Genomic DNA, 24,318 nt, shown 5'->3' on the forward strand with positions numbered 1-24,318 from the left:
GTATGCAGATAGACTAGGTTTGGCACAGCAGGGGTGACAAGTATTGAAAAGGCAATTAGGCTGACAGCAAACGAGCAACGAGACAGTACGATGCCCAGAAAGCAAGACGGGAACCTGGTAATGCAGAGAGACTAAATTAAATACCTACTTTCTCTCTAGTCCATTCCTCTCTTGTGATGCAAATGGGGTATAAGGAGAAATGTTCACCATAAGGGTTTAAAAGAGCAGAGACAAATGTGAGAAAGCAAGATGAAAAGGACAAGGTTTATAAAAAGAGATGCGGGGGTTGCAATATCATGAGAAAACGCAAATAAGAGAATGAACAGGGAGAAAAGAAAGAGTGGGGGGGTGAGGGGGGGTTGACGACTTCAAGAAGAAAGCCTTGCGAGGCTTATTACCAGTGGATCAAAATTCCCAGTGAACCATTTCTATAATACACAGGCTATTCTCCTGAAAGAGGAGGCAATTCGGCTGCGCCCTACTTTCCACTTACGTCTGACCTTTATGTCTTCCACCCAGTTTTACCTCAGTGAGTGTAATGTCTACCTCTCAGCAGATGCAATACTGCCTTGTTACCACTTAAACCGTGCAGGCCTCATAATCATCTCCCCGAGGGCCAATATTGCTCCTGACCAAAACCTACATCTAGATTTATTCCACAGCACAGATCTCACAAACTTTGTCTTTTATGCCTGCCATAACCCTCACAGAACTTGCATTTTGCATAATAAATGATTTTATTTTTACGCAAACTGTAGGTCAACCTCCCGAACAGGGCACTGATGAGTACCCAACCTGCGATGAAGCAATCATCTTTACGTCCGCGCTCCGCTAAACTCCATCCAAGCCCTGAGAAGCGAGGGGGAGGATTTATAACTCATTTCAATAAACAGCATAAAACAAACAGTTCGGCCTGGCTGTTCAGCTGCCCGACGGCCTTGAGTTAGGTCTGCCTGAATTAGCACCGCAGAGCCACCAGGACCAATGCTTTCTACCCCTACTGTGCACACTCATTAATTTAAAGTGGTCATATCTCACTGGTCTCTAATCAAACTGCATTTGTGCCATTACTGTCTGGAACAGCCACAGTGTTAGTATAATGGAGGGGGCCCAGTGGGAAAGTAAGTATGAGGTGTTGCCAAGATGTGAATGGAAAAGCATTTCACCTTGACAACGGCTGAACCTCTTAAATGCAGCTCCGTCCCAATTCAGTTATATCATGATTAATCTGGGGTCATTTCCCGATCAAATAGTACATTTTGGGGGACGTAAGTCATGAAATCCACTCAACACATGAAGTATGTGCATGTGTAAAACGAATATTACTGAACAACAACAACAAAAAAGTTTTATGAGTTTTTACCTGACAACAACAATAAGCCAACCTAAATGTACAGCATTTTAATAAGGAGACATTCCAAGTTTTACCAGTAATGCCAAATGTCACGCTAATTAAGAGTGAAATCTGTGACTAACGAGGACTACAGACATACCAGTATATAATGGTGATGCAATGACATTGACATTTCTCAACATCTTCTCAGTTGGAATATGTCAGTAAATATACAGATATAGTAGCTCCCAACTCTTAACGATGATGCAAAAACACTTCCATAAAAGTTAATCATGGTTACAGATTTTGCCTCAAACCCCACCTTCCTCAGCTCTATGGGACACTAAAGTGTCTTTCACCTCACCGAGTCGTTCTAAGTCGCAGCTGTGCGCCACCTGTCCAACGCTAAATAGCAAAAGTTAGTCAAGACAAAGTTAGTGACTAGCTGGTGAACATAGTGAAGCACTTGGCAGCTGAAGAGCCACATGTTTACCTCAGGAGTTGGTGGAGACCCAACCAGAGCTAAAAGAGAGTGAATATTGGACTTGCTGGCCAGAAACATGACTCAAAATAAGTGCTAATGTTACTCCGTATCTGCTGGATGTGTAAATAGGCAACTGTATGCAAGCAAGTTCTTCAAAACAACTGTAAAATGTAATAATATTTCGGTTCAGTTTGTCTTCGGTGTTGTGTTCACGGATTGTTTCCGCTGCCCACAAGTAACCAACGGAGGTAGACAAAACTGGCAGTGTTTCACACATTTAAGGCAGTCATGAAACAGACCATATTCCAGGAGCTTGTTTGCTGTAATGCACAGTCAGGATTAACACTGGCGAAAGTGAAAAGCCCTTGGGCTAGACTTTTAGCCTCCTACTGTAATGGAGGTGCTTTGGTGATCATGGCTTGAATGATTGCCCCCTCCCCTCCTCTGACTCCTGGAAGTTGTGTTAGATCCATGAGTGAACACCTGAGCTGAACCTATAAAAGGCTTCCATTGGCTCCCTGAGCAAATGTCAAAGCTTTGGCTTAATGTGTTAGTGCAGTTAGATATTATGTTCCAAGAGATCCCATTTCAAGCCCTCTAGTTTAAATTACAAGCTGTTGATTATGTATCTCTCTAGTCAAGATTTCCAAAAGGCTTTTCTGAGGACAAATTACAAGCATCCATCTTTGAATTCTATTTGCCACAGCCATATTAACCTCATTTCTCTTTGTCCAATGGTTGCGCAGCCAAACGCAAGTTATTGCCAAACAACCCACAACATTTATTTTGTTTCTTGGAAGTCCTTGTTTTCTCCCAACTGGGTTTTGGGTAATCCCTCTCTGGCCCTGCTAAGGTTAATATTCCCTGCATTGACAGCATTCCCAGGTTCACCGGAGGTTAATAGACCACTACTGAGACTTAGACAAGTTCCTCCTCTGGCAAGTCATTTTGTCCTCCAGATCTCTTCTCTCCCTTTTCCCTCCCATCTCGCTCCACCTCAATTACCGCCAACTAGAGTAGAGGATTGTGGGAAATTAGCTCTACACGCAGTGTGTGTGTATGTGTGGGGGGACTGCGTAGCTTGACTGCACGGCTTACTAATGGGTTAGTACAAGTGGTGTGTGGACTCCATAGTCGCAGCAGTCACGGTGCAAAGCCCCAAGAAAATAGACTGCCTCTTCACTGGGCTTCACATAATGCAGTCGTGCAACCAATTTACCTATTCAACTGCCCGTGGATGATTAGGATAGTTCACTTAAGATGATGTAGTTTGGTACAGTTTTCAACCCTTAACAAGGCCAATTTCTCCAGCCAAACAACCATTCTTAACGGAGGATGTGTTGTTGAAAGCTTTTCAGTTTTGCTGATGTGAACACATGTTGATTAGTTATATTGAGCTCTCAGGATGTTCCATTGTCCTTTACATTCATCTAATCTGAAAGTGTACATTGTGTAAACATTGTCCTAGTTGTATTACATAGCCGTCTTGCCTCAATTGTCTTATTCCAAACTGTTTTATTGCGTAACCCAGTCATTGACTCAGCACTATTCTGCTCAGGCGGCAAGAATGCCTGAAGACTCAGAACATTTGCCACATCAGACACATTCCTACTCAAGACGTCGGTGCCAATTCAGTCAGCTTCTTACAAATGACTCCCAATGTTTCCCTTCAACGGCCTTTCACTGGGACCTCAGCTGACGTCCAGGAGACTGTACATGAAACCTGATTTGCATAGATTTGTCTACAACATATAAAACTGTATTTCTGTGATAATGAAAAGCATGCAATATTTAATCTGGTCTTGCTCTCAGAGTCAAATATGTACAGTTATAAGTGGCATTACTTAAATAGCACCTTTAATAATTATATTTTCAGAGTAAATCTCCATTTCAAATTATTAAATTAAATTATTGGCTGAGTTTACTAAACTCATTCTCAAGGCTAGAGCTTAATGTTCAAGTATAAATCTGCCCTTTAGCTGGAGTAGATGTTCATTATATAACCACATTATTGGATGCAATAGATGAAAAAATGCATAATGAAAAGTGAGTCGTTTGATATTCATTTAATATTTTATTATTTAATTAGATGATTATTCTAAACACACTAAACTATTTAGTGGGTTTACCTAACCAACATTTTAACTCAGTGTGTGATACTTCACTCAAGTGGCATTTAAAGTACTACTCCTGTAGTACTGTCAGACTCATGATGGACAGTTTAATATCAAAATTCAGTATTAAAATCAATACATCAGAACGAGAGATATCCTTCTTCCTTGTCACCTTCATTACCCACATTGCAAATCAATGTGGGTGTGTTACCCTGGTAGTGGCTAATGTGACCTTGAGCCGCTAGCCTCAAGTAACTGAAAATTTTGAAAATAACACTAACACTAGTGGCTACAACCAGGCCTACAATCAAGATTTTCATGAACCAAGTGTTGGATTATCAATAACATAATTATATCCTCATTAATTAGCAGGGAAATATGTTTTGCTTGCTGGCCACACCATCTTGCAAAATGTCCAGTAAAGCTTTCCTAATCCCACCCTAGATTTTGGCCAATGTGAGACAACAGACATTAACATTAAACTGACAATAATGAATTATCTTTTTTCAATCTGTCTATTTCACAACTATCATCATGCCTTACCAAAATCCAATGAAGTCATACCTGATTTAAGGTGTTGGCAGCACAATTTCGTATTCCACACCAACACCTCCCATTCGTAGATTTTATTTTTGAATGCTGCAGTGAATGAGTCTCTAACACCAAAATTAATCACAAAATAGTTAACATCATTGGTACAACAAATAATAGCACACCCCATTAGAGTCACCTGCGTTGATTGCACAATAATGCTATGCAGTAATAAGTTAACCTGACCACATTACACTGCTGGCAATTGTGATTACTAAAGAGAAAATCCAGAACGAGTAGAGGTGAGACCCAAACGCTGTAGGCTGAATTACAGACTCTGGCCTGTGTTTCCAGGGCACGGATCAACTGCGTAGCCCACAATGAAGAGCCAGTGCTGAGGGAGAGTAGCTAAACCCTGTTTATCAGAATGCTCTGGGTGTTGCGGCTTATTAAAGTGCCAGGTGCTTTTGAAAAATAATACCCCCACTCTCTCTTCTTTCTCTCTCACTCTGCTTCCACTAGCTCCATGTCTGCCTTCCATCCTCCCTCACCCCTCCAAACCAGAATCGAGCCAGTGCTGGAGCAGAGGTTGAGGAATGAACCCTTGGCTTGGCTTCGCCAGTGGGGCAAACTGCAGCGTTTCAGCTGCCCTCACAATTTTTTATTTCTTTATTTATTTTTTCCCCCACGTCTCCCCTGTGGCCACTGAGGTGGAGACAGCGAGGGTGTTGAAATGAAACCATTTCTCTCTTTCCTTGTTCTCACTTTCCAGCCGCCGTCACACTTATACTCTTGATTCTTTCCATTTCATCCCCTGTCTCTCTTGACGTTTCCCATGATGTGGTGCATGATCTTATAGGCCCAAAATATCACAAGCGCCATCAACCCCATCTGTTCAGTAAGAGGCAGTTACATACAACAAATTACATGGTACACTTCAGCTGTGGAGTTTCTGTACTGGGTTTAGCGGCAGACGATGGGGACATGAATTATGTGATGGTAAAAGAGACACTACATAAAAAAAAAAGATTTCTGACTCGCATGGAAGAGGATGCATCATTGTTCTATTTACTACAACATGCAATTTTTTTCTCAAATCATTTTATGCTTGTAGAAAGATATTTATGGCCAATTCAATCAATATTTGTTACTGTAAGAACCGAATATACTCTGCTACTCTATATGGCAGATAATCAAATGACATATTCAGGCCACTGTCCCAATTTGTTTGCCTTGTAATGTTTGTGTTAAATGTGTCCTGTTTCATAATCGTTCAATAACTATGAATTATAAAATGTGCTGAAAATTCAGAGACAATCACACTGAGCACTCTCAGAAACATGTTCCGGCTCTTCATAATTGTCAGTGAAACACACCTAGACATTTTTAACCTTCTAAAAAAATTACTTATACATTAACAAACATTACTTGCATCCATTATAAACAGTCTCAGGGTTGTGTATAAAATGTCTCCCTATTTACTATGTATTGCACAATATTTACAATTTTATTTGAGTGTCCAAATTACATACACCAATATAGTGCCCTCCAAAATTCACACAATGGACAGAAAAGGTCAATGGCATGTACATACATTTAATGAACAATCAAAGTGAGACATTTCACTGTCCCTTTTTTTCTCCAAAATAATCTCTTTTTGATCTTTGCTTATTGTTATTTGTCAACATGTGTGCCCAAGAGTCACAATTATGTATTTTTTCCCTTCAGGCCTGCGTGTTTGTATACACATTAACATAGCTGCAATGTGTGGCCACTGATGAACTGCATTACCTGTAATTTCCAAAAATGTTAAATCCTATTAGCGTGCAGATTTTGTTGATTGCACAAAGATTATATATGTCAACACATTAATGCATTTTTGTTTCCGTGGCTTTCGGTTGCTGCATCTTATAACAAACTGCACCTTTGTCAAATGCTTAGTTTGCATGTTTGGCTTGACTCTCTCACTATAGTGTGTGTTATTGGCTGCCCATTTATTGCCCTTTGCTATACTGTCCGACATATTCCAGTGTCTTGCCCTAAAGCAGCTTGCCCTAAAGGCCATTGCTTAAGCCCTACAATGTCTGCCATTTAAGAAGCTTAATAAAGCCTTCTCTTTGACCATTAACTCTGTTAACATTGGGATTGAAAGCCATATTGTGGGGGCACATCTGGAAATCCCCAGTATGAAGTCTAGAAGGTCAAAAGATGTAAATCCATGGTTCTATGTCTTGAAAGGAGTGTGTATAAATGTCAACATGCATAAGCACACCTATAACAAATATCAGTATGTTAACACCCTTCTCTTATGACATTCCCTGACCACCTCCATTGTCATGTAATACTCACACTGCTTCTCTCTGTCTTGTTTGTCATACACAGGTAGGAATGGACTGGGCTGTGGACTCTGGGAGCTAGTCACAACAACCAATGAGGACATCCACCTTTAAAGACAGAGCAGAGTTTTCACGGATATCTGAATGTGCTTAACATAAGTCCTTTGAAATATAATATAATATATCAGTCCATCCTTTTTTTCTTTTTCCCCCCTTCCACCTTCTCGGGTCTGCCTGACTGCAGCCTCGGCCCCGAACCCTGACTCCAGCAGGCAACATTGAGTGATTGGTCATTATTTCCAAGGGCGTCTACACAGCAAGACAAAAAAACCCCTAGGGAGCCCTGCTGCAGTTGTTGGTGGTGGTGGTGTCGGTGGCAGGGGCGGTGAGTCAATCGCCTCAGCAGCTGCAGCAAATGATTCATTATTTGTGAAGTTAACAGCTCAGACCACTTAATCTACAAGGACCAATTTCTTACTGGAGGGAACCGGTCCAATATGAAGGACGTGTCATTCGTGGATCTTTTTGTTGGCTTGGCCATGGCCTCTTTTGTTGTGGCCACAGAGGAGAGGCCTGATTGCCCGAAGCTCTGTGTATGTGAGATTAGACCCTGGTTTTCTCCCAGTTCGGTGTACATGGAGGCGCAGACAGTTGACTGTAATGACTTGGGACTCTTTAGCCTGCCGGACAAATTCCCGGCGGGCACACAAGTACTGTTACTGCAAACAAACAATGTTGCCAAGATTGACCAACCCTTGGATTACCTGGCCAACATCACAGAGATTGATTTATCGCAAAATAACTTATCCTCTATCAGCGACGTCCATCTAGGGAATCTTCCTCAGCTGCTGTCCCTTCACATGGAGGAAAATTGGATACAAGAGTTGCCTGAACAATGTCTTGCTGATATGGCCAACCTTCAGGAGCTCTACATGAATCACAACCTCATCTCCTCCATTTCCCCAAAGGCTTTCCAGGGTCTCAGCAACCTTGTGCGGCTCCACCTTAATTCTAACAAGCTGAAGGCTATTAAAAGAGAGTGGTTCGAACCCATGCCAAATCTGGAGATCCTGATGATTGGTGAGAATCCTGTTCTTTCTGTTGATGATATGAACTTCAAACCTCTCAGTAACCTCCGCAGTCTTGTCCTCACCAGAATGAACTTGTCTCAGCTTCCTGACGATGCACTGGCTGGACTCGATAACTTAGAGAGCATCTCTTTCTATGATAATATTTTCCCTGAGGTGCCTCACTCCGCCCTGAGAAATGCAAAAAATCTTAAGTTTTTGGATTTAAATAAGAACCCAATTGCGAGAATACAGAGAGGGGACTTTGTGGATATGCTCCATCTGAAAGAACTAGGGATTAATAGCATGCCAGAGCTAGTTTCCATTGACAGCTTTGCCCTGAATAACCTCCCTGAGCTGACCAAAATAGAAGCCACCAACAATCCTAAACTCTCCTATATCCATCCTAATGCTTTCTACAAACTACCGCGGCTGGAAACCCTAATGCTAAATGGCAATGCGCTCAGTGCCCTCCACAGGATTACTGTCGAGTCCCTCCCAAATCTCAGAGAGGTTAGCATGCACAGCAACCCCATCCGCTGTGACTGCGTAGTCCGCTGGATGAACATGAACAAGACCAACATTCGCTTCATGGAGCCTGATTCACTGTACTGTGTGGAGCCCCCGGAGTACGAGGGCCAGCATGTTCGACAGGTGCACTTCAGGGAGATGATGGAGATTTGTCTGCCACTCATCTCTCCCGAAAGCATGCCTGCGCATATTAAAGCACAGAATGGGAGCTCAGTGTCACTCCATTGTCGAGCCTTTGCTGAACCAGAGCCGGACATCTACTGGATCACCCCGTCTGGTACTAGGGTCCTGCCTAACACAGTGTCTGATAAGTTCTACATGCACCCAGAGGGAACGTTTGACATCTATGATGTCACAGAAAATGAAGCTGGTCTTTACACTTGTGTTGCCCATAATCTGGTTGGAGCTGATCTTAAATCTGTTTCAGTAGAGGTGAATGGATATTTTCCCCAACCTGCAAATGGGTCTCTGAATGTCACAATCACATCAGTGGAAACAAACTCGATCCTGGTTTCGTGGAAGGCTGGCTCTGGCACCCTAGCTCCCAACATTAAATGGTACACAGTGTCAGACGCTAACCATCCCACCACAGCGTTTTCCACCAGAGTTCCCTCTGATGTCCAGGTCTACAACCTCACCCATCTCAGCCCTGCCACTCACTACAAAGTATGTGTGGATGTCCGCAGCATCCACTACAACCATGACAACAAATGTGTCAATGTCACCACTAAGGGATTAGAGCTGGCAGCCAAGGACACAGAAAAATGGGACACAGCAGTAATCACCGTCTTTGGTGTGCTCTTGGCTGTGATTTCAGTGGCATGCCTGCTTATTTATGTGTCTCTGAGGAACCACCACCTTTATGGGGATATAAGGAAATGCGACTCCAAAGCTTCGCTGACACCAGTGGAAGCTACCGGTATGCACTCTCCTTTCTTTCCAAAGCTGTGGGTTTCGGGTAAGGGACTGCCAAGTGGAGTGGAAGTGAAAGCCACAGTCATAAATGTTTCTGACAATGCCTTTTAAGAAGTGCAGCGTTCTAGAGCACCACACACCAACTACACTGAATGGACAAGGCCATGGGCGGGGGTGGACAAATCTATAGTACTGTTTCAAAGGCATACCCATTGCCGGTCCCCCAGCTCAGACACACTGGCAAAACTATTATTGGACTGGGATGGAACAGTTTAAAATAGACTACATGCTCTCCCAGTTTCAACCCTAGAGGAAGTGGTGGCTTTGTAACCGTTACATCAAACCAAGCTAACATCAACAGGAAGGGGCATTTACTGCAAAAAGATAAATTTCAGTACCATTCATAGAGAAATGCAGGCAGAGGAAAGAAGAGTGATGATGATGACGATGAAGGTCAACTCTCTTGTAATTGACTGTTAAATGTGTTCAGAGTTGTGGAACTGTCCGTGTGGTCCCAAGCAATACCGTCTGTGCTTTGTAAAACATCCATAGACGAGTTAGAGATACAGTAATAACACCTGTCTATTATGGGAAGGGAGATTTAGTAGAGTAGACAAATAAAAGTGACTATGGTGTAAGCCTTTTGATGAAATATACCCCTCCTTTTTCTATATAAAATGGATTCTTGATTTTTCATGGAAATATTGTTATATATTCTATTATGTTGATGTAATGACAAATCCTCTGTATCTGAACGGTTTAAATGGGTTTTAAATGAAGGCAAAGAGCAGACTACTTTTGATTACAACGTCGCATTAAGCTTAATGAAATTCAGTTACAAAATGAGTATCTAGAGAGGACATTTGCAAAATGGCTGTTTATGCTGTGTAGTTCTCGGTGACTAGGAAAAAATGCATTAGACTAAAACAAATACAAACAGGTTGATTGAGGTGACTGATGCGTTATCTCCTCACGAAGCGGCCTGTTAAGCCCTGGTAAGTGCCTACAACAAGAACTACATGAGGTAAACAGAGAAGGATCTGAAGATACGCGGCAGCCACAGCAAAACACGGCCATGTCACCGTTACAGAATCACAAGCTATTCTCCAGTACTTTTAGTGGAAATACTTTCTCAGTATTTTTAGCATACATATTTTAAGAAAACATTTCGTTGTTGCTTTGGGTGTAAAGTTAAAAAGCCATTTTTATATTAACTGTACTATATGTGATCAATGGGCACAACAGACTTATTAAGAAAAGTGCTAAGAAAAAAATAAATGTCATTGTTTCTTTTACAAATAATTGCCAACTTTTCTCGTTTGCTTTCATCTCATATTTGTCATAATGCATCTGGTTTATTTCCAAACAAAACGATTAGTATTATAATTAAAATACTTTCCTTTTTGTTGCCATCCAACCATTGGCTAATGTGTAATGACTTTCATCTGTGACATTTCAACTGCAAGCATGTAAAACAAAATATTGATAATGATCAAGTAGTACAGAACAAAAAAACTGTTGAGTTGCCCCCTGTGGTCTGACTTTTGAGTCAGACCACAGGGGGAAAGTCAAGTGACTTCAGCTGAATGGTTGAATGGTCGTCCTGACCCCGGGAAGAAGGGAAAAAACAGCAACAAAAGAACAGAACTCATTAGCCGCCTCATTAAGAACATGTTCGTCCTTCAGCTGGTCTGAATATAGTCACCGTGCTACAGCTGCTGCTGCTCATGCTTAGACAGGGACACAGCGTCCCTACAACAGAGAGATAAAGTATAGTACTGAAAAGTCGATGCAGGGTGGGACGGGGCCGAGTCTAAGCTTTAGGACTCACATTTTATTTGTCTTACTGAAATATCCAGCACACACAACATTTCACATGAGAAAGCCAAGCATGATGAATGGCTGTCAGAGGCAGAGTGACATGGTGGATTTATCAAACAGGGCCTAACGCTCATACATCAGGCCAGCCTTCAGCACCATGGACAGAGGCTTTTAGAGCCACACTATCTGTCAAAGACAAAGGGAGTTAAAATATGACGTGGCGTGCTCCTAAGGTAATGCTCAGGTCAGACTGAGCCTGTCTCCTCGCAAATACAGGCACAAATACAGATGCACAAACAAGCCTTGCAGAGCTGAAAACCCACATACCCATATGTTTGTACAGGAAACCATACAGAAATTCAAGGTCACTCATTGGCTCAGAGACTCACTTGAAGAAGACAAAAACATAGTCAAGCACACACACTGGAGCACTAAATTAACCAGCCTGTCATTTCCAGTGGTGTTGCAGCTTCAGTCTTTCTGAGTCTGTGTGCTTGGAGAAACATGACAGCCAAATAAGCTACTAAAAGAATTCACCGACCAAACATGCTCTTTGAGATTAAAGCAGCTCATGGATATTAGCCATATTGTTCCTCTTTTTTTTTTTTCCACTACTCATGATTACATCCTTCAGTGAATACGCTGAATGTTACCCAGAAACTCATCTCTCCTGCTGTCCGTCCCAATCTCATGCATTTATCTCTTCCTTTTCCCTCGCTGTCTCTCTCACCAATCGCCGCTGACACTCACTCCATTTGGGTGTGGGTGATTGCATTATTTTTTGTCTGAATTTGTACATTCAAAGCAACCTATATTAGAAAAAAAACCCTCTTGATTTTACTTCAATCCCACATGAAAAGAACCAGTGAGCTGTCACCATTTAATCCACAGCGAGGAAGGAAAAATTATGTTTCTCGCTGAATCTTCAAATATTTCAAATATTAAAACCACCTTGTTCTATTTAAAAAAAAAGCCATCTGCTCTGAGGCAGATATTAAACCGTGCTCTGTGAAGGCTTATGGATGGGTGTTCCTAGTGGTTACATATTCATTTTAATTTTGTGAGGATCGTTGTCAGGCAGCCTGAGATTTGATGGTGCCATCCACCAGTGAAAAGTGCAAGTTCAAGAGTGTATTTACTTATTAAATTAAAAACACAAGGTAATCATTAAGTCAGCGGCTGGCAGATCATTTTCCTTTATTATCTGATGAAAACAAATGTGAAAAGTACTACAGGAAATGTAAATTTGTGAGCCTGTTTAAATTTCATAGTATTACTCAGCTTATTTAGACCTGCTATTGTAACAGTGTGACTATGGGAACGCTCTACACTTACTAATTTTCTAGAGCACGTAGGAAGGTACTATTTAAACACTTTGTATTTAATAATGTTTACTCACACTACAGTGTGATTTCATAAAAAATTGTTTCTCTTTCTTAAAGCTGCAGTTGAATATTTAACTCCTATCTGACATAAGATTTTTGCAAAAAGCCTTATAGCACTGCAAGGGCTGCAAAAGCAAACAATGTTCAAGCTGCTACAGGCACTTTTATATGTTTGAATTATCAGCTTATTAAAGTTACAAACTTCTACATAGGTCAGCCAGTGTAGCTACAGGCAGCCACGTTTCAATGAAAAGTGAATTGTCAACATGCATTTACAGCCCTGCTGCTAACACTATATTTAATGCCATTGCTTGGTTTTAAGAGGCCCTTGTAGAGCTGGCCGGCTATTGGAAAGTCAACCGGATGACCTATGGATTGCAATAACAAAGCACTGATTGCTTTCATGACAGAATAAAAGTGGATATGCCTCTTGGGAGTCATATGAAGCACTTCAAAAATATTACACATTATTACATTTATTAATTAAACACATTTTCTTCAGCATTGTAGGTTGTTTTGTGTCTCATCACCTTTTGATGTGTTTACGCTGGAACTGATGTTATTCCCGACGACAGGTGAATTGTTCATACACACTGTGTATCATTAGTGAGCCAGAATTTGCCCTGCACATCGCCATTCTGAACATGCATTGCTGTGTATTTCCTGAAAAGTGGAGACAGAATGTCACAGCAGATTTGGCACGGCTCGTCAGAGAGCAACCAGTCAAAAGCCATTTGTGTGCGCACTTCCTGTCTCCATTTCCATAACCATCACTCCCAGAGCGTCTCCAACGTGCAGTTAAAAAAATGACATGCTCCCTGCCTCACCCCCCCCAGGTCTCTACCGTCATAATCATAAGCACTCACATCCACATGCATGCAGAGTCATTGGCATACCAAAACACAGCTGCTATTAGTCACTTCCATTTTGAACCAAGCCGATGTGTTCCCAATAAGTGTTGGTGGTGTGAGTTGCTTTCACATTTACATATTTTTCTGATTCACAACTTGCATGACATCACTGAAATTCCACATATAAAAGAGGAACCCCATTGATAAAGACGGTCATGCAAATTTGAGGTTTCTCATTGCAACACCCAACATTAATAAATATTATTATTATATTAATCAACCCGGATTGATTGGATTGCCCACCACAGAGGGCTTTTCCGCTAATTGGAAGACCCATTCTCAAAGAGAGGATTGGTTTCCTGGGCTACTGATGGATTACCGCCTCCCTTTGTTTCACTGCCGTTTCCTCCATGAAGTGGGCAAGCAGCCCGTGCCTGGGTCCGATCGATGCGGGGCTAATGAGTTATTCACATGCATGTGCTCACATTAATGATGGATTGGGATTGGACGGGAAAGAAACACTGCTAACAAGCAGACATGGTAGGACATGGAGGAACATCCTTTTCTAAGTAGGTTTTATAAAGCTTTGTCAACCTCATGGCACTGACGCACCATCGCTCCCATTAGAATCATCTATATTAATGGCAGCCCACATCAATCATCACTGAACATTTAAGTCTTGTTGTCAAGTGGTGGAAGAGGCTCCTACAGTTATCGTCCCTGCATAAGTACCACCTTTTACTGCAGGCTTGTTTATGTAATGCTTCACTTGGACACATCTGTAAAAAGACCTGCTGCCGACTTTGCTCTCTATTAGGCAGAAGGCTTGAAGGTGTTTAGGTAATAGCTGTTCATGCTGGTTATTGAGCTTTGAGGTAAAGTAGACCTGTCTTCAGGACTTTTTGATTAAAATAACAAGTGCATATTTAACTATTTTGCAAAAGCATGCGTACATGTTAATTTACTCACCGGTAATTTTGCACTGGCCAAATTGATAAAGCATCTGCACTATCACAGTTTTTCACATAACCAGGGGAGCGTTTGAGAGGAGGAGATGGAAAATGATGGGGAATTATAAAATGTTAAACTCAATAAGTTCAAGTTGTGTGTGTTTTGTGTGCAAGTGTTCAGTAAAAATCTATTCTTACCAGCCGTTAACAGCATAGCTGTTATTGTTTTCACCTTGTGAGTCTCTCTGTGTGAGTGTGTGTGTGTGTGTGTGTGTGTGTGTGTGTGTGTGTGTGTACGTCATTCATCATGGAAAATTGTGTTCCTGGAGATGTCTGTCCGTCTGTCTTTCTGTCTACGGACAGATTTTGTCACAACCATGCAAGATGCAGTCATGAAACTTTACAGGTATGTAATTGAGATCAAAATGAATCTGGGTCCAAAGATGACTGTGGTCTAAGCAAAATGCCATTAATAACACATTCACAACTAACCATGTTTAATTTTGTACATTCCCTGTATAAAACCTGGGAATGCTTTGGTAAAACACATATATATGTACAGTATGTCAAAACTAACATAGCTTAAAAGTTGACCCTGTGAGGACGGTTAAGCACATTGAATAAATCTGGCACAATTCACCTGTTATCATGTGTTCCATTGGCTGGTGTGATCTCATGGCAAGACGGTCTCTAGTTATGTATGAAAAAATTACGTTCATATTTGTTTCTTACCAAAACTTTACTCCTTGCTGTAAGCAGCAACAACAAAATACTAGAAGGACAGTACACAAGATCATGACAGGGAAAAATCATCAATCTTGTTCAGACGCAGTAAAGTGCCGTTTTGGTTTTAGATTACACATCTTAAGGAGTTTGTGTTTCTGTTGACTAGTAAGTGACGTGCCAACAATGAATAGAAAAATTGGGAGAGAAATTAAGTTGAAAATGAAAACATGCATATGAAATCCTGGTAATCCTGGAGGAAAAAGGATGAACACCACTCATATGATTTGCTCATCATGTACTGTATGATTGCAGGGTTCTACGGATGCAAACAGCGTGTTTTCAGTGTGGCTGTACAATGGTTAACTGAAAACTGAGGAGGAACCACCTTAAACATATTCCACCTATTAACTGAAACCTGACAAAATAAAGCAGATTTAAGGCTCTCTAAAACCAGAGATTAAACTGGATTAACAGTTTTAATGTATGTACATTAATACATTTTAATATTTAAATGACAAATTTCCATGATAATGTCATAATTAAATGTCGTGCTTTCTGGTTTCATTTGTCTGATAAGACGTTTAGTTGAATTTATCTGCTTGCTCTTTTTGCGTATTGTATTCCAAAATAAATTTGGATTGGCCCTTGTTTTATTTCATTGCATGCTTTGTCATGTTTAGCTTGAACTTATACTCAATCAAAATTAATTTAATTAGTAGAACAGGGTTTTTTTCCTGCCCCCCCCCAAAGAAAATTAGTATTCTTTCTCTCTTCTTAATATCAGAAAATGCTAAATGTTTTCATTCTGCTCCAGAGAATTTGTGTTCTACATGAATGCGGCAGCAATGGGGACTATGGCCTAAATAAAATGGCCCTGTATGTCTCTTTCATCATAACGGAGGGTCTTTGATGTAATGATGGCAGCGTTGGGTGGAGAGAGAGGGATGGATGATGGGGGTCAAGGCTCATGAGGGCCATTCAGCGGAGGAATCAGCACAACATAAAGTGCTGTACTGCTCTCAATACCTGTGCACACTGGCTGCACTCTGAGCACATTTATACAGACCACACTCATCAGTTTTGTCCCTTGCTCAGGCCTTTGCGCTAATCAAGCTAAAGTAAGGAAAGGATGTCTTTGTGTGCGTCTCCCTGCTGACATTTTAAACATGCTCCCAAAATGAACTCACAAATGGTGGCAGTCTACCATCAATCATCCCGCCCCACCCCTCACAGTATTTGTGGATGGCAGCTCTGTGTGGTTCCATCCACTGCGGAGCAGTGTGTGACTCCCGGTAAGGTTATACAAAACAACCATATTCCTACAGTTCATTACACGCTTCCCTGGAAACTAGAAAAACAATAACCAAAGCTCTGTGCTTGATCTTTATTATGTTTTTGATAGATTTTCTATTCTCTCTATATTTGCACTTGTCTCTTCTCTCCAGCATCTTCCGCTTCCTCTCATCTCCAGATAAGACAAATCCACCAGTTTAGATTAGATCACAGCGAAACTGAATGACCGTTTCATATTGATGATAATTGTGTTTTACATAAATTATCTATCTAGATTATTTGCAATTGAAATGAAGGGAGCGGGGTAGTTAACAGTCTGGCAATCTGCTCTCCTCCATAATGTACGCATCCAGAATGATGTTTCTACTGACTGAAAGCTGTTCATCTATGAAATAAAAGAAACTGAGCGACCTATTAAATTGTATTATGTTAATGGTGGAATTAGCACCAGACTGTGGAATACCATCACATTCATTATTGTCCCAATAACAAATTATTCTCTCTTGAGGACATGTTAAAACATTTATCTCTCACTGGGGAAATGAAAGGCTACTAGATAGTTTTTGTGAAGCTAAAGGCCTACTGCTGAATATGTTAAGATCAGAAAAACGTGTCGCAAAAAAGGTTAAAAAATAAATAAATATGACTAAAATCCTTCTATTTATGTACTCTCTGTGCAACTAGCTGTAGAGATTTATGCCATTTGTAAGCCCTGTCTCAGTTCTGTCAAAAGAGAAAGCTTTTCCTCCATCCTCTGAAGTGTGTCCAAAAGAACATGGGTGATAACGAGGGCCTGGCTCCTCTCTCTTAGTCCTGCAGGTCATTAGAGGGAAAGGCTCTTCTCTGGATCTCGATTCTAAGACATGCCTGTTTTTGTCTGTATGGGCTTTCGCTTTGGAGCCGGGAGAAGCTGGTCTGCCAGGTCCATCCCCGGTACCCTCAAACAGAGGCCGTAAAGACTGAGCAAGTGCCATCTTTCGCGACTCTGGTGAAGGATTAGCAAGGTGAGAAAATGTGAGAGGCGTTGTTTGAGCCTGATCAGAATCAGAAAGGCAACTGCGGTAATGAGCGGGATTCAATCAAAGGAATGAGACCGCTCTTTGAACAAAGAGGTCTTAAGCCCACGGCGGTCAGGAGACAGATAGGGATACTCTGATTTAACTCAACCAAAGCCACATTAGTGTGTGATACAGGTAGGCAGCCAAATGAATGCATAGCTTCTTTTTTTTACGGTAAGACTCAATGACACTGATTGTACTGATAGACTTTTCTTTTCTTTAGATTAAACCATCATGTTGCTTTGCCCACCATAAATTGGAATTGTTTTACAGCAAACCAGTGCATTTACTCATCACTCACACAGCTGGTCGATTTTTTGTCATCTCCCTCCCAGTGTATTTTCATAGCTCAGTAGTCCAAATTGGATATTGTTTATGATGCATGATATTGAAAGTAGACAGACTCCTGCGGGACCAACGACAGTTTCGTCAACTGACTGAACAAGCTAACAAACAGATCCAAGTGATTTTTGTTGATGCTCGGAGACACGTAGCTCCCCAAGCACAACAAAGGGACATTCATTCTATATTTATGCCACCGCGGAAGTGTCAGAAATATTGATGACCCTGGGCAGAAATTAGCCTGCTTGTCAAAATAGAATAGTGCAAATGCAGGGTTTTCTTTTCATCCCGCGCAGCCCTCACAGTCTTTGCAACAATCATCAAGTAACCAGAAATTGTGACTGAACAAGCACAAAGCCCCGACACACTGGATCATTGTCAGTCTAAATTTAAACTAAGCACATCTGTCACTTTGTTTCACGGATGCACAAAAATGCTCCAAGGTTATGGAAGTTACTTGCTTAATTGAAGTGAGACAACTTGTTTTCTGTTATTGCCATAAGGGAATTTCAGTATCAGCGTGTATCTGTCACTAAAAGGAAACGTGGAAAGAAATGAGACTAAATTGACAATTATTATTTTTATTTTTTTTAAACTGTGACCCAGGCAGAGGCAACTAAATTGTTCAGGGGCTGGCACCCGCCTCTTTTGTTTATGTTTACTTTGCTAACCGAGTTAGAGAACTCTCATCAAAGATCACATTTTCCACAGGCCCAGACGTGTAAGTAACAGATGAAAGCATTGATTCCCGTCTGAGATCGATTCCTTTATTTCCTTAACTCAAAGTTCACCATCAAACTCTTAACCGCAAAACAGCCAGGCCAGGAGGAGAAAACAATCAAAAAAATAACAACGAAAAAACATCAGCGCCGAGAAAAGACAATGGCAATTGATCAGGCATTCGGCAAGAGAGGTGGCATCTCTCCTATCAGATTCATTAGTTTTCCGGCTGCTCTGACATTTCCATTTGCACACTCCAATTGACAAAATAAAATACCCGTTCGGCTCTCATTCCTCAGCTCCACGCCGGGTAATCACTCCTTCACTGCACCATACACTCTCACCCCCTCTGTTCCTCCATCCCTCGGAGTGCAGCCTCATCATGACGGAGTATGAAACATAAACGGAACGTACGCCCGTTTGCAGGGGAGTCGGAGGAGTACGAATGCCACTGAGCATCCCTTCAATCTGGGGTCACTTGTACAAATCACCTCAGGGAAGGGCACACTTCAACTTTTCATTTTCCTCCCATCACCATCACCATCTCTCTGTCTCTCTCTCTCTCTCTCTCTCTCTCGTGCTCTGCCCTGCATACCTAAACAACTCCTCCGAAGCGCAGCCATCTCCTAGAATCATCATCAGCATCTCCCTGCCAGGCTATTGACTGGCCACACACTCGCAGGGAGTCTCTCAGCCATCCATTTCATTTAGACGCAACTTTTTGACTCCTCCACATTAGGGGTCAAACAGGCTCTTTTCAAAAGAGACTCGGAACGGAGGTAAATTATACAAATTGAGTGGCAGGAGGGAAGGGAGCCTCAGCAGGCTCCGTGAACCCAGACGACCTCGGGTTTCCTTAATGATGTCTTTGCCAAGCCAGACGGAGACACACTGGATGATTATGCTGCAGATCGGGCAGAAATCTCTCAGTCTCGCTTTTTCTTCCTACACCCCTCTGCCGCCACCAAACCCCTCCCACCATCCATCACGCGGCTGCTTCTCTCTCTCCCCTCTAAATTCCCATCCTTTCCATCTTTCTCCACTCCGCTATACATTCATCCTCCTCCTCCCCTTCCTTCTCTCCCTCTCTATACATTTATCTTCCCACTCCCAGACTTCCTCCGAACTCCACCCATTTGGAGCCGTGGCAACACGCTGAGAGACTTTGGTCAAATCTGATGATGCTCCCTTCCAACAGTGGCATTTAATCAATCGAAATCTTATTTTGGGGATGAGCAGAGAGGAAGCTGTTTTTTTCATGAGCTGCTCTATAATAGAATAACACAGCCAGAAGGCCAGGTCCCTCATCACCGGGGACTCCATAGATTGAGGTGATCGAGCTGTTTGAAGATGAATTTTGAATACTGCCTATGCCGGCTGGCAGACTGTGCTCAGCTGTAACTCACTTGAAATTTAGTCATAAAATATAACAATGTCAATTAAAAATGGAAATTAGAATGAGAAAAAAAACCTAATTTCGCTTCAAGGAGGGTTTGATTTGCATAAAACATGTTTAGAGAAATATAAGGGTTTGTCTTTTTTGGTGTGAATAACAGTAAAATACTGTTTCCTGCACCTTTCTTGGCATCATGTTTTTTGTATTAAAGCAAGATATCGCTCTTTCAAATTCTCGCACAAATAAAACCAACAAGTGAAATGACAAAATTTCATTATTCATTTACCTTCATTTAATCCTCTAATCTGACAACTCTATGGTATAACACGCCTTTCAAGTCTTCCGACCGCTCAATGTGCTTTTACACTACGTCACATTCCCTCATTCATACACTGATGGCAGAGGTGCCAACCGCTCATTAAAAAGAGAATTTAAAGTTCATACACCAGGGGCATTTTGAGGTTCAGTATCTTTCCCAAAGACACTTTGACATGCAGACTGGAGGAGCCGCCAATCATCCGATTAGTGGCCGATGCGCTCTGCCTCCTGAGCCACAGCCTCCTGGGTAAGGTGTGGTTAGGTTTAGGCACAAAAACAACTTTGCCAAGATGAGGGGAACATCAATATTAAAATTACTACTTTTCTAAATTCCATATCGGTAGGACTTTATAATAACTACACACTATAAAGCATTAGTTAAGTATTAGTAAATATGGAATTCATCATTTATAAAGCATTGTTCATACATTAATACACACTTGTAAGTCATTCATTCACAGTTATAAATGTTTTATTTTTATTATCTACACACTCTGCAGCAGTTGTTAAGTATTAATACATTTTTAATTCATTGTCTATAAACCATTGTTCTTACGTTAATACAGATTAGTAAGTCATTTATAAACATAGTTATACATGTTGTATTCTTTATTAATAAGCTCACCTATAATGTGCTTAATAGTTGTATTTCATACTTTATACATGATTGGATCACTATTTATAAATGAAGTATTATGTTAATGACAAACCATTTATATATGAGTACATGTATATGAGTATATGAAAGTGATACTTTCCCGAGAAAGAATATAAACAATCTCAGCATAATGCCTAATCTACCAGTGGCAAAGCCCAAAGGATGCTACTAAGACCACCCGAAAATGCCCCAGCTAACTTTACTGGGTAAAAGCCTCACCGTTACAGGCCTGGTACCGTTTCTCTGAGACAGATATCACTACCAGCTCATCAGTGATGTGCTTAATGATTGTATTTGATAAAAAGTGTTATTGCAATGAAAAACTGTGATTTCAGGTATATTGGGACATCAGGTAATTTGGGACAGCATAAGAAAAAAGCCTTTTTCTTCTCTCCTGAAAGGTTTAGTCAAACTTATTGGTGCTAAGACCTTGCTGTGAATGTGCATAACTAAAGTCACATGACATAATTTATGTGTCATCACATGGAGGTGTGTGGTCAAACAAGAAGTTGATCCCAAAAAACAAGAGTTAACAGAAATGACATAGGCTTCAGCTTGATTTTGATATATGGGTAAAACATTTGATGACTAATATACTGTAGATTTAAATGATATACAAAACATGTATGGTGTAATAGTGTACCAAAATACAAAATATTGTTATTGGAAATGATGTTTACATTTTTTAAATTAGGACTTTTTCTTGCTGTCCCAAATTACCAAAAAACCAAATGTTTTGGTAATTTGGACAGCATGTTTCAGGTATATTGGGACAGTGTTAAAAGGCTATTAAAATGAAGTTTATCAATAGTGTGGATTCATAAAACCAGATATACAGAGGGACCACACATGTATGTCAACACAGAACCACAGAGATGTAACCTACAGGCAACTTTTAAGTAGAGGGAGTAAAATGCTATTGCTAATGATGCTAATCCCCCACATTGTCTGTAGAAGACCCCATCATTTGGTTAAATTAGCCTATTCCAACAATCCTCTGACAATGGTAAACAATAAAGCAAATGTTTACTATGTTTAATGTGGTAGTTCTGTAACATATAATTAAGTCTAATCAAGAAGCAATGCTGATGCATGCAGACGTTTTGCCACTCACTTTGTTTAATCTGTGGATTTATTCTTATGTTGAATTTAAGGTCTGTTGCAGAATAGAATGGCACCAAGAAACAGATAAATAAATAAAATAAACATGTTTGACAACATGTTGGAGTCTTTAATGATTTTAACATCTTAATCAAAATGAATTAAGCTATCACAACAAATGATAGGCTCATACATAATATTGTGTAACTTGAGACGTATATTATTTTATTTTTATTTTATTTATGGTTAAGAAATAAGTTTAAAATACTTTTTGAAATATGTCAATAGGGTTAATGGCTAGGTTATACACTAATAAAACTGTGTCCCAAATTACCAAACATGTTCCTGAAAATGAGTTTTGTGTCAACTACAACAAAATGGTGAACCAAGCTTTGTCAAAATAATGTACACACTTATTTTCTTCCCATAAAGAAAGCAGACATCTTGAGGAATTCAGAAATATATCAAATGTTGGGTTACTTTTTAAAATTTATGACAAGAACGAGATCACAAGATAGAATTACAAAAACACAGTTATGCGCCTATGGTTCATACGATCATGTAGAACATTTAAGGAAATTATTTAATAAGTATTTTCTCTGTAAAGTAAAGACTATCTAGGCCATACAGAACATTACAAATGAGATTGAAAAAAGTCTCAGTTAGGCTTCTTAAGTCTCAGCTTTTCTACGGCCTGGGTTAACACGTTTTGGACGTCTCGGCGGTTAAGTTAGCAACAATAAACATGCAACTTCCGGTCAAGGTAGCAACAATAAACATGTAACTTTCAGTCAAGGTAGCAACAATAAATACGCAACGTCCGGTTACGCTTTCACAATAAGACTAGTGACCAACGTTTTGAAACAGAACGTTACTTGCGTTCCATACGCAACCGAAGTAAAAAACCTCAATATTTACTTTGTGTTTAACACATGAAAAAAGTGAAAGTATGGTTTCTGGTCAAGCCGCCCTTCTCAACCATGTCTCCTCCTTACCATAGACTGTAGCCCACATAAAAAATAGGGCCTTAAAGCAGCGCTATTTTGACCCTTGGCGCATCCAGTAGTCTCTGCCGTGTGCGCTCACTTTAGCGCCCGCACCGAGGAAGAACAGAGATAAGCGGGCTAGACGCTGCTGGAAAAGGAGATCACACGGTCCCAGGAGAGGGTCTTAAGCTTTTTATATACGGTCTATGGTCTTAAGTGTAAAAACAACATCACTCCGGATTTTTGAATGTCCTCATTTGCCGAAGGAGGTTTTCCTCCCTGGAAACTCCGGTGAGTAAAGTTTGTAACCTTTAGGAGAGCGCTAAAAGTGCAGCGTGATGCTAGCTTAATTGGGTGGGTTAAAACTTGAACTGTTCAACAGTGTTGTGTCGTGGTTTCAAACTAATCTCTGGAGGTACTTTTGGATTTTAAGTACATGTAGTACCTTCAGAGGTATTTCTATTTACAGTATTTATGATATTACGTGTTAAAGATAATTTCCTTGACAAAATGTGTAAACTCTGTTCAGTATTTTTTGGTTGTAATTTAATGTAACGTTAATGTAATTTTAAGAGATGGAGAAATTTAATTAATTCATAGTAGTGATGTCTTTCTTAAATACTACCTGGTAAAGTTATAAATCTTTGGAAACGTTATAACAATGTAAAAAGATATTGAGTTTTGACAAACGGGATGAGATCTTATTTGAAGAAGATTGACTGTGATGATTTCTCTGATTTATTCTGCACTATATGTTCAGACTGGTTTTTGAGACCCTGGATTGTAGCTTAGAGGCCAACTCTTCGCTGGATGCAGATGGTGAGCCAGTCCCAGGGATGATGCACTTTGTATGGTGAGATCGGACCACGGTGTGGCCAGCTGCTTTGGATCCCATTCAACAGGACTGACGCATCAGATTACAGGACACTGGTAGATAAGAAAGATCCACCATACGTTCATTATCCTGCCCATGTAGAGATACAAATAACTGAAAGACACTGGACACTTTAAAATGGAATTTTTATGAAAGAGCTTATTCTGGGAATTGTTTCAAATATAGTTGGTGCACTATGAGTGTTAAAGGCGCTGGAATAAACCTGCCCACTGTTCTTTAATCATACACAGTCTATTTCTTACCCCAACACTAACGTTACTTCTCAGAACCTAGGTTGGTAAGTTAGCAGTTAGCGGGGGGTAAGATTGGTGTCTTTCAACAGACCATCCAAGCAAACCTTTGCTGGTCCCATCACAGCAGATCTCTGGAAGCGCAGATCTTGGAGTTTTGATGAGGAGTTCAGAGAAACGTTCAGAGTAACGGTGAGGCTTTTACCCAGTAAAGCTGGCATCTTTCGAGTAGTTTTAGTAGCATCCTTTGGGCTTTGCCACTGGTAGATTTATGAGT

General features: G+C 40.7%; 1 protein-coding gene and 1 long non-coding RNA gene across 5 annotated transcripts in view; one reads left to right on the plus strand and one right to left on the minus strand.

Moving 5' to 3' along the window:
• The window catches only part of LOC123985164, a 195,413-nt gene that overhangs the window by 18,760 nt on the left and 152,335 nt on the right, over positions 1-24,318 (minus strand). For 2 of the 4 annotated variants that reach the window (XR_006828622.1, XR_006828621.1), the window contains 2 exons: positions 6,812-6,906; positions 6,100-6,253 (listed from right to left, as the gene is read on the minus strand). The exons of the other annotated variants lie outside the window; for them this stretch is intronic. This is a non-coding gene — a long non-coding RNA (uncharacterized LOC123985164). Of the gene's footprint in view, positions 1-6,099; positions 6,254-6,811; positions 6,907-24,318 lie in introns of those variants that run through there. 4 annotated transcript variants of the gene reach the window in all.
• On the plus strand, positions 6,903-10,451 carry LOC123985161 (leucine-rich repeat neuronal protein 3). The gene has a single exon (XM_046072578.1). It carries the CDS (start codon positions 7,296-7,298, stop codon positions 9,420-9,422), a length of 2,127 nt encoding a protein of 708 aa, XP_045928534.1. The 5' UTR covers positions 6,903-7,295; the 3' UTR covers positions 9,423-10,451.

The sequence above is a fragment of the Micropterus dolomieu genome, linkage group LG16 (assembly GCF_021292245.1).
Source record: "Micropterus dolomieu isolate WLL.071019.BEF.003 ecotype Adirondacks linkage group LG16, ASM2129224v1, whole genome shotgun sequence".
NCBI lineage: Eukaryota > Metazoa > Chordata > Actinopteri > Centrarchiformes > Centrarchidae > Micropterus > Micropterus dolomieu.